Source organism: Dreissena polymorpha, chromosome 7 (genome assembly GCF_020536995.1).
Source record: "Dreissena polymorpha isolate Duluth1 chromosome 7, UMN_Dpol_1.0, whole genome shotgun sequence".
Classification (NCBI taxonomy): domain Eukaryota; kingdom Metazoa; phylum Mollusca; class Bivalvia; order Myida; family Dreissenidae; genus Dreissena; species Dreissena polymorpha.
The window spans coordinates 69,231,588-69,247,031 of record NC_068361.1 but is presented as its reverse complement, the minus strand read 5'-3'; the positions used below and the strand labels follow the sequence as shown (position 1 = coordinate 69,247,031).

The 15,444-nt window shown below is 39.6% G+C and overlaps 1 protein-coding gene across 1 annotated transcript in view; it reads right to left on the bottom strand.

Annotated features, from left to right (window-relative positions):
- Positions 1-7,898, bottom strand: part of LOC127837671 (WD repeat-containing protein 46-like) — a 29,606-nt gene extending 21,708 nt beyond the window's left edge. Inside the window, exon 1 of the mRNA XM_052364924.1 lies at positions 7,757-7,898. Within this exon, the coding sequence (XP_052220884.1) occupies positions 7,757-7,777 (21 nt within the window). The 5' untranslated portion in view covers positions 7,778-7,898. The remainder of the gene's footprint in view (positions 1-7,756) is intronic.
- Between the last annotated feature and the right edge of the window lie 7,546 nt (positions 7,899-15,444).

Here is a 15,444-nt window from a genome sequence, read left to right as displayed (position 1 = left end):
TGCACCTTTGAACCTTTGTAAAAAGAAAAAAGAAACAGGTTTATCGAGCACAGGCCACACATCCGACTGGATACATGTTCGACCTTTAATTGGTTATGGCTTCATGTGGTGTTTTCAATCAAACATATAATCAAAGAAAATGCCGACAACTACCGCGCGTGACATTTTAGACGCAAGACAAACAATTTGTTTTACAAATCGCCGACGGTCCTGTTGTCATAAAGGTGTTATTAGTCAACATTTTATCAAACAAAACACTGACAATCACATCACGTATCAGTGGTAGGCAAGACAAACACGTCGTTTATAATTATACACGTGTGAAAAATAATGAACTTGTCTGCTTTTGAAAAAAAATCACAAAAAATAAGACAAAATTATAACCTACGGTGATATTTTTACAAATTTTCTCATCTGAGTCCTAGGACTCAATAACATGCATATCTATGAGTCCCCAAATTGAAAGAATGAGTCCAAATATTAAACGATATTATTTTTTTAGAAATTTCAAAGCATTTTTGGGACTCACATAATGCGAAACTTTGCATCTCCAGAGGTTTTTGTGAGTCCAGGACGCAGGTAAAAAAATCACTGAACCTATATTCATATCAAAAACATATAAAAAAAACAAGATATTTCATGTCTTTGATATATATATAAATAATTTTTAGGAGGGTACGTGTTGACCAAATCAGGTACGAGTTGACTAGTGGGGGTACGTGTTGACCAACAATCAGGTATGAGTAAACTAAGTCAGATAGGAGTTGACCGAAGGTACGTGTTGACTTAGGTACAAGTTGACTAGCTCGCGACAGTGCATTGCAACTCTTAGCAATCCTTTGGGTTATAAACCTGAGAGTTGAATTATCGCAACTATTGGCAGGAGTAGTTTGGTCTGTTTAAAAGGTTAATGGGAGGATACTAGTTTGTGTATCTGCAAGATGTTGTGCCGGTGCCCGGTCAACAAAATGTGCACATACCTCGTGATTGGGAACCAGCGAAAAATCGGAATAGTGCATGCTGGGTAGCACGAGTTTGTACGGTCTCTTGTGCACGGGTGATTGATGCGAGTGGACGTCTTTTCCCAAGTTGAGTATTGCTTGGAGTAATTGTGAGCCTGAGTATAGGTTATATTGTATTATATTGTACTATATTGTATTTTATGTGTGTTCAACACGTATTTACCTGGAAGGCCATTCCCAGAAGATATAAGTGAGTCTGTGACTGTGTATGTGAGTCTGTGAGTTGCCTGTGATTGTGCCAATGACACGTATTTCCCTGGAAGTGTATTCCCAGAAGTATATGTGTATGTAAGCCGGTGACTGTGTGTTTGAGTACTTGTTTGCCTGGAGGTGTATTCCCAGAAGTATAGTTGCATTCCGTTACGTGTACCCGACGAAGACGACAAGTATAGCCGACGAGTTCCCTCGAAGACGACGAGGACGTTTGGTGCATCCTGACGAGGATTCCGGTTGATGCCCATGTGAGTAGTTTAGTATCTTGTCGTTGCTAGTAATTGCTGTAGTTGTTGATGAACCCCACAAAGAGCTAACCGTGAAAACACTACAATGGCGCCCAACGTGGGGCAAAGTGAAAATTGTGTTTAACGGTTAGGCTAGTTGCAAAATCAATCGGCATCGCATACTTTATTTTCAATCGACGGATCAAATTTAATTTGAAGTATATAGAAACTGTTCGTTTCATAAAACGTGATTTCTGTTGTTAACTTGTTGAACTCATTGTTCGTCTATTTTAAGAAGTGTGTAACAAACAGACGGCATCGTAGTTTTTTTCCATTGTTGGCATTCGCCGGCCATGTTATCAGTTGGTGAAATATTTCTTAAAAAACGTGATTTTCCAATGCTGTTTGTTACAGTTTAATTGCTTGTGTAATCCACGGATGGCCACGTGTTTTTTTTTTATTTGGCAATTTTCCCGTGATTAGTTGGCGCGTATTCTGTGCGCAGCAGTTCATGAAAAACGTGTTTGGTTGACTGTTGTATATAGCAGTGTAAATTGCTAATATATCGGTAACTAAAGTCCGAGGAAATAGAAGTTTACACGCACGAGTTTTGTCCTTGGCAATTCTTTTTATAGCAGTGTTATTGGGAAAGTAAACTGGGTCCCGGGAAATTAGTGCTTAACGTCAAGTTAAAGCGACGTGTTTCTTACTTTCAGTTTTTATTGATTATTGATAGCAACAACAGTGATAGCGATTTTGTTAATTGGTTATTGTTTGGCAATTAAATGTTAATTGTCTACCAGTAGATACAAAAGTTTTTATTTCAGAATTTCTTGGCCCATTTATTTTAGGTTTTTTATTAATTTAACTTTTTCATATTTACTTGTAAAGTTCTAAATTGACAATGGATATGGGAAGTGGATATACCCCACCATTTTTACTGGTAGCCCCAAGAAAAATTCGAGTGAACTACGACACTCCCACTAGATTATGCAATATTCTGGGGGTGGGCAGACAACTGGCACAGGCCATTGTTTTGATACGGGAAAATACGGGAAATTTGTTACCAGATACTTTAGAGGCAATTATAGGGCGGCCGCTGACCTTTGGTGACATGACCGAGTTGGATTTTAGTACTAACCCCGCATTATTTAGAGAAGCCCTGGGGTATGGGGATGGGGCGGAACATGTTGGGGAGGGTGGAATGGGGCGGTCAATCGCAAATAGGCCCATCGACCCACACGAAAGGTGGATAGATATGTCTGTGCTTGAGAAGGACTCGGTAAGTCAGGATCGCGAGAGGGCCCAACTCGAAGCCCAAATTTCGGCTCTTGAGGCGGACGTAGCTCAATGGGACGATTTTCTTCCCCAGATTGCAAAGCCTTTGCTCCCAAAGCGTCTGTTGTTACAGCAGGACAATATGATGACAAGCATACCGAAACCGTTTAATGTCGCATTAAGCGTCCCCGCCCCGCCCCCTTTGTTAGGTTTGCCCCAGAGTAGGGACAATGGGCCTACGGGATCCCATCGTGCCTCAAAGGGCCCTCTTGCCCCGAATGGTCTTACTGTCCCAATTCCATCTACCATCACTATTCCCATACCCAGCAATGCACCGGTTTTCAATAATTTGCCCGGACCAAGCAACCCTCCTGGCCCAAGTATTCCCCCGACACAGAAAGATTGGGATGTTCTGACAAAATTGCCTAAGAGCCTGCTATATGATGGGCAGAGCAATTGGTTTGTTTTTCAGAGCAAGTTTGAGCGCTACGCAAGGGTGTAAGATTGGTCTGACGCAGAATGCGCCGATTGCCTTGGTTGGTGTTTGACAGGAAAGGCGGTTGATTTCTATGCGTTGCTTATCGAAGGGAGAGGGACGGTACCTTACGCAGAGCTAATACAGCGACTGCAGGAGCGTTTTGGCGCCAGGGAGCTTACCCCACCGCGCAGGGCCGTTTCCACGTTGCCCATCAGGAAGTAGGCGAGTCCCTAGACAATTGGTCAGATCGGGCGCTGAAGCTGGCAACAGCGGCGTTTCGTGATCTGCCCTATGCATACGCCGCTGAACAGGCAGTGACGAAGTTTTGTCACGGTTTGATTGACGAGGAGGCCGGCAAGCATGTTAGTCTGCAGTTACCAACATCTATGGGAGATGCGATGAACATGCTGAAGGTATATAGCCATGTTCAGTCGGCTTGCGCCGCGGCTCCAAGGTATACCCAGGAGACTGAGCAAGAAGAGTCAAGAAGGGTTCACGAGGTGAAGAAAGCACCCACTGCGGATGAGGTCAGTGTGTCGGCGGTCGACAAATTGACCCAGGTGGTCGAGAAGTTGCTGGATGCTGTGGAGAGATTGTCAAACTCTTTTCGAAGTTCGGCCGTTGATCCCTTTGTCCGACAACCGGGTAAGCCGTTTCGAAATAAAAAAGGCTATGCCGAATACCCTGTGGAGTGCCCCTACCCAGGGAAGGTCAGGAACCGGTGGTACAACGACCAACGCCAGGTTATGTATCCTTCGGGTGCGGGTGGCGGAGGTTTACGTGGGCATCGGAACCAAAATTCAAAAGTCCGCCCTGAGGGATCGTATCGCGGCAGATATGGTTCCAACTGGGGACATTTCCATGCCATGTCCTTGCCCAACCATAAGGAGAAGGAGCCCGTTGTGGTAGCTGCGACGACTAAGCAGTTGGGCCAACCGGAAGTGGATCGTGTAAACCAGCTAGGTCCGGTTTCCCAGTACTGCATGAAGGTGCAGCATGCCAAGGACGTGCACGATGCAGTTCCCTTGGTGCTGCCAACAGTGCCAGATGTCGTCAGTGATCCAAGGATGGTCATTGGCGAGAGCACTGAAGGAGACCATGGAGATCCTGTGTGCGATGATAAATTTCGCGTGCAGCGCGTTGCGGTTCAGTCTGCGGAGGCGGCTAAAAGCATGGCGACCGACAGGGCCGACCAGGTGGGGGCCAAAATAGCCCAACGAAAAGCTGCTGAAACTACTCCGGCCACCGGAAAGTCAGTCCCTGTCAGACGGGCGACAGAAGTTGCCGCGTGTGACCGCCGTGAGGGTGGTGCATACGGATGCCGAGTTACCCCAGATGACAGCTGGGAAGGTGGTGTTCGAAGACTTGTTAGGCGTGGTTCCAAAGGGTGGCGACCCTCTAGTTCTCGCCGCTGGGAGCGGTCCCAGCGGTGGAAATTAGGTTGGCGACCACCAGAGCGCCTAACTTCCAAAATCTGTACCGCCTAAAATTGTAAATGGCGAGGTTTATTGTTAGTAAATTAGGAAAACAATGCAAAATACAAAAGACCCCCAATTTAAAAAAAATTACAGTAAAGTTGCAGTGACATTATATTTGCGGTGTTGATAATGTATTACGGTGTACGCGGAGTATCTCTAGTAGTAACACTTAAAGCAGCAGCAGCAGCAGTAGTAGTAGTAGAAGTAGTAGTAGTAGTAGTAGTAGTAGTAGTAGTAGTAGTAGTAGTAGTAGTAGTGGTAGTAGTAGTAGTGGTAGTAGTAGTAGTAGTAGTAGTAGCAGAAGTAGTAGTAGTAGTAGTAGTAGTAGTAGTAGTAAAAGCTGTTGTTATGAATATTACATGAAGTACGCGGTGTATAAAAGTAATAGTTCTCTTAAACATTTTGATTAGTTTGATTAGATTGTTCTGAATATATATATATGTCCTATTGTCTCAGTTTAAGCCCAGTCTTTTATTGCAATATTGTTGGAACTATAAAATTGAAATTAATCTGAGCAGTGCTCTGCGAAATGGGGGTTTAATGAATAGGCATAAAGTGTCGTCCCAAATTATCTTGTGCCGCCCGCGCTTAACTTCCTGTAATTTTTGTATTACCGCGCTAAGAAGTGCTTTGCACAGTCACGGATGTGTTTGATTATTTCCCGTGAAGTCTGTTGTTTTTTCCTTATGGTCAGGTGTGACATTGTCGGACATTGTCGGACGACCACTGTCACACCGCACCATCGGATGTGGTAACTACGCAGATGGTGAATAGGAACCCGGTTTCCCCTGCAATATCCAAGTCTTGGCACCTCCGTCACCTTTTTTCCTTCCATGTTAAGATTTGTGAGTCGATCTAACTTCAATCACTTCGTCATTGCTGTATCATGTTATTTATTTCCATAATTTTTCTATAAATGAATTTCTTTTCTACCAACCATATGCCGAGCAATGTCGTAGAATTTTGTCGCATGAGTTTGTTTTTCATAGGTGACAGTGCTTGACGACCACTGTCACACTCAATACTGTTGGCCGGAAGTGGTATTTCCCGGAGTTGTTCTTTTAAACAATATTTGCACGTCTTTTTAAATTTGTGTGTGACCATGCTTGACGGCAACTGTCTCGTAGCGTCATTTTAATTTTTTGATTTGCCGGAGTTGTTTCCCGGTGCATGTACACTTTTATTTTGTTTTTATTTTTGTAAAGTACATTATTTCTCAGTGTGATCACCACATTCTAATACATAAGTGACTGTACTTGTTGGACGAAAGCCAACAAGAATGTTTTTTCTTGATTAAGCAATTGTCGGACGATAGCCGACAATAATGTTTTTTTTATTTACTAATGTGATGGAAATTTTCTTATGCAAGAAACATATTGGTCACTAACCGCTAGAATGCAGCGGTCTGTATGTACCCCGCTGGGCAAAGGTAGTCCCGTGCCTGCGGGAGGGGGATCATGGTCCCATTTGAGTCTCTGTCTCTTCTGCCTTGGGTGCGACCGTATGGCGGCGGCCCAAGAGGAGAAAAATGGGAGGAATGTAGTGGGTACAATAGTTTTATTTTAGTTGTCTTTTCCTCCATATAATGTCAATGATTATATGTATTATTTGGACAAAAATAAGATTATTTTTATTCTTATATTTTTAACATTTTTGTCACTGAGATATTATTTAAACGCATTTGTAGTGCCTTAGAAGGTTACGTTTCTTGTGATTTTTATTTTAATATAACCAAGCTGATTTTTATTGTATATTATGCAGTCACATGCAGAGGGCGTAGGCCTTCTCATTTGGGCTGCAAGGGGATGTATTTGTATAATATTTTATGATTTTATTGGATAAGTTATTTTATTTCTTAAAATTTGTGAAAATAGGTTGGAAGGTGGGTACACTTGTCCAATTATTGTGCAGACAAGAAAAGGAGCAAGAGTTACCGGACCTTATTGTGAACTTTTATTTTTAACTCTTTATTAACAAAGATTATGGCTCATATGCGTTCATATTTGTGCGAAGGTGCTAAACACAAATGGTCATTTAATGGAGATGCATTAACTTTAGTTGTGGTCTATGGCAGGCGTTGCGCCAAGAGAGAGGCCGGCATGCAGACCTAACTTTGAGGTGTTAGGTCAAGGTGCTTACGCAAGGGGCACTATTACTTCATCGGTTGCGCCAGTATGATTCCTTCGCTGTGTGGCGTCGTCCCAAAAGGAGAAAAGTGGGAGGAGTGTTGTGCCGGTGCCCGGTCAACAAAATGCGCACATACCTCGTGATTGGGAACCAGCGAAAAATCGGAATAGTGCATGCTGGGTAGCACGAGTTTGTACGGTCTCTTGTGCACGGGTGATTGATGCGAGTGGACGTCTTTTCCCAAGTTGAGTATTGCTTGGAGTAATTGTGAGCCTGAGTATAGGTTATATTGTATTATATTGTACTATATTGTATTTTATGTGTGTTCAACACGTATTTACCTGGAAGGCCATTCCCAGAAGATATAAGTGAGTCTGTGACTGTGTATGTGAGTCTGTGAGTTGCCTGTGATTGTGCCAATGACACGTATTTCCCTGGAAGTGTATTCCCAGAAGTATATGTGTATGTAAGCCGGTGACTGTGTGTTTGAGTACTTGTTTGCCTGGAGGTGTATTCCCAGAAGTATAGTTGCATTCCGTTATGTGTACCCGACGAAGACGACAAGTATAGCCGACGAGTTCCCTCGAAGACGACGAGGACGTTTGGTGCATCCTGACGAGGATTCCGGTTGATGCCCATGTGAGTAGTTTAGTATCTTGTCGTTGCTAGTAATTGCTGTAGTTGTTGATGAACCCCACAAAGAGCTAACCGTGAAAACACTACAAAGATAAGCTTTTGCATAGTTTTATAAATGGGTCCGAGCTGGAATCAGGAAGTCGGTCTTAGTTGCGAAAGCTTTTAGTCTTGAATTACAGAGACATACCTGCAGGATTTGTCGCGAAAATATATTACACTCCTAATAAACAGAGATTAAAAATATACCGATCGTCCCGCCCAACAACATTTCTTAACAAATTCTGTTCTAAATAATACCTTTGTAACGTTGGCCTCCATTATTAAACAACGCAGAAGAAATATTGTGTCCTCAGTTATTATTCTTCGTGTTCACGATGTTTACAATGTTGTGGGTAAAACTATACAACCGATTGCGCCACCGAACCATTGAAATAGGAAGGCCTAAAATGCGGGGATAAAGAAAAACACCGCATGAGTGAGCTTTATTTGGAAACAAAAATCCGCTATCGTGACCAAAGGTGTTAAATAGTATACAGGCCAAAGTATATTTGATGGCGATATATGGTTATGAAACAATACTCTTCAGGACATTTTCACAAAACATGTAAGTGCTTTTAATTTCACGCATTTTAAGCTAAACAATAAAATGTATTTTACAGTATGTTTTAATGAAATAGACTCATTTTTTACATCTTCAAGCTGTAAGATATAATATCATAAATGTTTGTTAGCTTTAGCTTTTCATTAAAGCATACAATGATTTAATATAAGCAAAAACAACATGATCTGACAAAAAATATTGTATTATTGTATACAAGTACAATAGACTTGTTTGCATTTGATCTATTTTATAAATGCAGGTAACTCGCGAGGTATAATTGTTCTCTCATCTTTTGTCCCCAGTTTCAAAATCGTGTCACAACTGCAAAAATGCTTTAGCTATTCGTTATATACAAAGCATACACTTAGTTTGTAGTGACCGGGGTATTTACGATTTGAAGGAAAATAAACGTTAAGTTATATCATCAGACTTTCTTAATTCATATTATCACGGATAACACATACAAAAATGTATAAATCGGTACTCATATGAGCCTTTTTCCTGTCAACCATGGCTTCCTCGGCTGAACCTTGAGAGTAGGCATGTAAATGGTATTATTACATTCAAAACATGACTGGTAATTAAAGTACATGGACATGTGCGGCGATACACAAACCCTTTACATCATTTATTTGCAAGTAAAATGATAGTAACACGATAAGCAAAACACCGTCACCAACGTAAAAGAATGAATAGTGTTATCGTTGGAACTAATTTGGAATCCATGATCCATGCATTGTTAACCATTCAATGATGGTCAAGCTAGTAAGGCAGAGGAACTGCTAGCCGAAGAGCAGGCTGGATTCGGAGCTGGGCGGAGCACAGTGGAACATATCTTCAACTGAAGAGTCATCATTGAAAGACACCTGCAACACAAACTTGTCTTCTACATGATGGCATGTGGCATGTTATAAGAGGATTTCCGGTGAATATTGGACAGGAGGTGTGGGGGGGGTGGGGGCATCGTCAGGCCATCAGCGGTTGAGGCGTGTCTGCTTTCCACTAGCGGAATATGACTATAGGGCTATATTAATATTGTATTGCTCATTATAATCTCATTCTGTTTTCATTTCATTAATACTATGTTTTAGATATTTCTATCATTCTGATTGAAAAATAAAGATTCTTGAAACAGTAGTCAACACTCATTTATCCTCCGTCCTGATTAATCGTTTATTTGAGAAGACTCTCCATGACCACAGCACATCTATTTCAATCTGTGGCAGACCGATCTCCAACTTGCAATTTAATGATGCCATTGAACACATGGGTGCCACCAGCATTGAACATCAATATCTCATCAACATACTCTATGAAAGACCAGGAGCATACGGGATGGAAGTCAGCATTGATAAGTCGAAGATCATGGTGAACAACATAACAAACAGCTTCACTGCTTCAAGTATTTGGAAGCAAGCCTGTTATATGATGGAACCAGTGCCGCCGAGATTGGTATACGCATGTCATTGGCGACCGCAGCGACGGCCAGACTAGGCAGGATGTGAACAAGCAGCTGTTTCAGCTTTCCCACCAAGTACATACTCTACAAGACCCTCGTCGTGTCCATCTTTCTGTACCGCTGCGAGACCCGGATGCTTCGCGCGGACACAGAAAGCAGGATACAGGCCTTTGAACAGAAGTGTCTCCAAAAACTGTTCCAAATCCCCTACACAGAGCACAGGACCAACGAGCACGTCCGGAACATGACTTCAACACTTGTTGGCCCACAAGAGTCCCCGTCTGGCGACCGTCAATAGACGAATGCTGGCTTGGTTCGGATCGACACGACAAGTCACCTTTTCATGCACGACTATCTGAAGGACTGTGATTCAGAGAACGCTAAAGGGAGGTCGCCGTCGAGGCCGTCAGACGAAAAGCTTGATGGACAATGTGAACGAAAAAACAATTTACTGCACTGCTTTTTTTCTAATTGCACTCCTCTTTTATTTACGTGTGCATTCATCTTTTTCTATCTCGTTCCCTTTACTTAGTTAGTCGTTCCACGATATAGCTTACTCGTTCCCACGCGTTAGAAAGTCGTATTCTCGAGTTAGCTAAAATTCTCTCCTCTTCTTTAATGTAACCGTCCTTTAAATCGGCAATATTTTGACAAAATACTGACTAAACTTAGCTCCCTGTAGTAATATGTTTCATGTACAATTGTCATATAGTATCGGCCTGTCTTATTGGTTGCTAAGATTTGTTACTATGCGCATGTGCTTGTTCTAAAAAATTAACTTAATAGAAAAATGAAACTCTTGCTCATGTTGTTCTCTCCTCTTCTTTAATGTAACCCTCCTTTAAATCGGCAATATTTTGACAAAATACTGACTAAACTTAGCTCCCTGTAGTAATATGTTTCATGTACAATTGTCATATAGTATCGGCCTGTCTTATTGGTCGCTAAGATTTGTTACTATGCGCATGTGCTTGTTCTAAAAAAATTAACTTAATAGAAAAATGAAACTCTTGCTCATGTTGTTCTTAAAATATTTTTACATTTCATTCAAAAATAAGCTACTTTTCCATAAACAAACTAACATAATTGTGTGTTACGTAATTAAAAATCATAATATCACCTTGGAATAAACATGACATACTTTCCAACGACCACCGGAAATCACGAGAATGATCACGAGAATGATCTTCGTAATGGATGGTCAAGTAAGGCAGAGGATCTGCTGACCGAAGAGCAGGCTGGATTCGGAGCTGGAATTAGATCAAATAATTTACAACTTATAAAAATTGAAAAAAAAACACATTAACTTTCCAGCACTTCTTGAAGGTTTTTTTAAGGCACGATACTATGAGGAGAACCGACACTATGAGAGTAAGATACATGTATATAGTTTTGCACTTCTCTTTATTCTATATCGTTCCCTCGACTTAGTAATTAAGTCGTAATTAACTCGTTCACGCGAGCTACTAAGTCGTTCCCTCGAGTTAAAAAAGAGGAGTGGATGTCTCCTATATGCCACAAAATCGCACGTTAGGTGTTTTCTGGAAACCCAAACTCTCAGTTTTGCTCAGATGGAATGCTTAGCGTGATGCACCGCGCTTGACAGATACGCTTCTGAAACGAAGAAAAACACAAAAAGCAATCAATGGTATACAGAATTTCTGTCTATATCTGTTGTGTTGTGTCTTTTTTTAGAATATGTAAGACTTTTGTACGAGACACGTTGGAACGAAAATTATGTTTTCTTTGTAAAATGCTAAACAGCATCTGTATGCATTTAAAAGCTCATACATGTTGTTGTTGTCATTATGTACACTACACATATTACAAAAAGGTTATTAGCATTATTTTTCTTGATTAGGTGGAATTAGAGAATTTAACTTCAAATCAGCGACAAATTACTTGGTCAGTTGGTGACGAAAGCAGTGTCTCTTTTTTTAAAGCAAACAGTTCGATCCCTGTTCCGGCGAATGTGAGTTTGGTAGGCGGTAACCATATCTGACAGATGGGATTATTTCCCGGAACCCACGGTGGTCCCTCACAGCACGAGGCCACACCAAATTTGACTATCTTTCATTCACATTTCTTCATAATTCAGTGAGTATTGATAGTTAATTAGGTAGGAGTGCTGGGACCTCGGCTGGGTCCACACATTATGCAGCATCAGGTGAGGAAGGATCTCTCAAAATTGAAAAAAAAACAACATGCACCTACAGTAATTAGTATTAAGCAACTCAAATATTAACCACTTAAATGTGTTTGCAACGAGAAAACATTTCTTTAGCTTCGAGGGCGTTCATTTCAAACTAACCCTAGTTTGTAAATGCATCTGGACACAGAACGCAGGATCCAGGCTTTTGAAAACAAGTAACACCTAAGACTGCTCTGCATCTCCTACATAGAGTACACGTCCAACGAGTTCGTCCGCAACATGACAGCACCTCGTTTGCCCACAAGCGCCATTACGGACAACCGTCAAATTACGAAAGCTGGCGTGGTTTGGACAAGACACGCATCTATGTCAAAGAGTGTGATCAAATGCACGCTATAAGAGGTCTCCATTGAGGCGGTCAGAAGAAAAACTAGCTGGACAATGTGGAAGAGTGTACGTCCCTGTTTATGGATAAGCTACTGTAAGAAGCCCAACATCAGACCTGACTGTCGGATAACCTCTGTGTCGTCGTACCTCATTTCCTCCACCAGGTAGACCGGTCAAGGGAATAATGATGATGGGTATGTATTTGAAATTGAGTTATATAATTATCTGAAATATCTTATACATTATGAAAATAGACTGTATAAAGTGCCAAATGACCACAATTCTTACTGTATTTACTTTTTCAAGGAGGCATGGACGACACAATATATAGTGGTGTCTATGGCAATCAGAAAGAGTTTGTTTTCTCAACGTTCGTAGGTTTTGGACATTAGAATCTGAAGTGTAAGCAACAAATGTTCGAATATATTCAATCATGAAAAGGAATATTCAAATATCATTTTAGTATTCGTGCACGTACTTAATTTAAATATATCTGTACTTTCGCTTCTGGCATGTTGATACAGGACTTCTTAAACTATTGATTTAATTAAAGAGTAAATAGTTTGCCAGAAGCTAAACTTTGTTTTATGTTTCGACGCATTAATGTTTTATACTTGAGCGATCAAATAAATTTAACGCTTAGGTCCCTGGGATACTAATACGTTCAGGCCATTTACGTGTTTTGTAGATTCCAAGTATGCAGTCTTTTTTATAGTTTTTCTTTGTTTCAAATACATAAAAGTTTTGGGTCACAAGTTTTATCAACATCGGCAATCTACCCGATTTGTTGTGTTGTTATTTGCATGCAAATGATTGCATGTGTGCAATTAAACAAACAGCATTTGTTAAAACCACAAAAATACCTTAACATACGGTAAAAAGCCACGATCTACAAGTAAATCTACATCAAGTGCGCAACAAACTCACTTTTTAACTGCTTTTAATGTATCGTTGCAGTATATTCAGTCACGCGGTAATGCATACATGCACATGTTGCAAGTGTCACCAGGCTAGATATGAAATGCAGTGATAAAATGCAGACACATTCTTTCATACGGATATAAAAGTATTTTCCCATTAGCCTCAGCAGCAATTAAAATACCACAACGTCTCACTTTCATGTTTATTTGATAATGGCATATGAATATGTTCCTACATTACATGTGCATGTTGCCTAACAACAGCACTGACGTTATTCACACCTTTGTGTTAACGGGGACACAATCTAAAATCCTTTATGAAAAACAAAATAATAGTACATGTGCTAGATTTAATACGTATTTTAAAAAAATCATAACATTTAAGTAACTTTATCTTTGCAAGTCCTTTGACAAAATTGTTGTGAACTTGTTTACTAATCCTATAGAGCATTGAATGTTTGATGCAAATAAATACACATTAACAAGTGCATTACAAATATTTGCACACTTAATTTTCATGAAATTACTGAGTTGAATCGTATTTACAATTCATTTGTTTGGCAGAAAATCCAGCCATCAAATTTAAGAATTGTCTCCATTTTCAAACAATTAACCCTGGTGTGACTATATCGATGAACACAATTGATTTTTACCAAAGCATGATTCAAGACAAAACAATACATAGCATGACCCACACAGACATGGTAATGACAAAATGTGATAAAAAGTGATAAAAGTGTCTCCCTGCACATCTGAAGACCGATTTGAAACTTGATTGACCATTAAAAATGTTCACTACTATTAATTGAAGTTTATCTAGTTTCATTTTAATCAGTACTTTTCTCTTAATGGGTTTCAAATATGCATGCATGAAGTTCAACACATGTAGCTATGAAAACTCAATTTGATGGCCTTATGAAACGTTCAGCGATAAATATTTGATAGGACGCTTCCGTCCAAAATGATATGCACAGATGTGCCACCATGTAACTGAGCCATATTGTGATGATCATTGAAGAAGTTGAGCATTATTTTTGACAAACAATTAAACAAATGCAATTTTAAACACATAGTTCACTTAGTTCAAGTACATTTTTAAACATGTAATCATCTTTCTGAAGTACAAGGGTTTAGTTCAATACTTATCATTTGAAAGTTCTTTGCACTTCTATTAAAACTCGTCTTCCAATGCAAGACTGCATCAAAACCATTTCAAATGACGATTCTTAACTTGTATTTCAAAATAAGTCAATTTCCTTTTCTGCAATAATGTGCATGCCTTAAATTTAAAAGACACACACTTACCATTGAGTTAAAATAATTCAAGAACAAAATATGTGCAGTGACTCTTCATATTTGGTAACAAGGGCTGAGGTAGTGTATCCATAAAACAATAAAACTTACATTATAATTTACACTTTAAAATTTCCTCAATCTGATTTATTCAGGAAATTACATTACCAAATAAAATAAAAATCTACCATCAAATACGAAAGTAATTAAATTTTAATTTATCCCAATACTGTCTTGCTATTCTGACATAATTTGACACCTGCGTAACACAAACAACAAAATAATTAGTCTTAAGTAAAGAAAACATACACATATACGCTTCTCAAACCTAAGAAAGGCTTCTCTATGAACCAATATATTTTAGCAGAGTGTGCAAAAATTAAACCTGAAAGATGAGAATGCTTTTATATACAGTTAACTATTTATGACAGAAATTTACGCAATACAAATGTTACTAATTCTAATGTTCAGCTCTTTTCTCATATTTCAGGTACCAACATAATTTTCTCACGTTATACAAAGCAAGAAAATCAACACAACACTTAATATACCAATGATCTTGAATAAACTGTTTATTTCCCATGAAATCAACAATTTCACAGACAGACTGTGTGAACCAAAGTAAAACAGAGTCAAATGTAGCCCAATACACTCTATAATCAATGGCCACATCAGTCTACACAGACATACAAGCCTGTAAATTACAGATACACTACCTTAATAGTATCAAACATTTGTCAAAACAGTGAACAATGCAATAATATCAGTATCACAACATACACAAAGTAAATAACAATGTCCTCCTAAAAATATAATGTACATTAACGTCTACAAAGCTATATGAACAATGTACTGTACACAAAATAATCCAACCATAAACATAATAAACCTCTGTAACAGCATTTAACATAGCACTTACAAGTCAACAACACTCACATCTCAAGTCTATTTCTAATGAAATGCCACGATAGTTTCCTGTAACGATGGATTTCCGTCAACTGTGATGTCCCTTGCATACAATGCAACACATTCTGGCTTGCGTACTACAGATACAAATAATTTTCACATTTACTTTATCTAAGAAGCTAGTTTTCACCAGAAAAGAAAAGCTATAGATATGTCCCAGCATTTGTGTGGTCTGATGAGGAAATTTAATGTCTGCCATGTGACAAG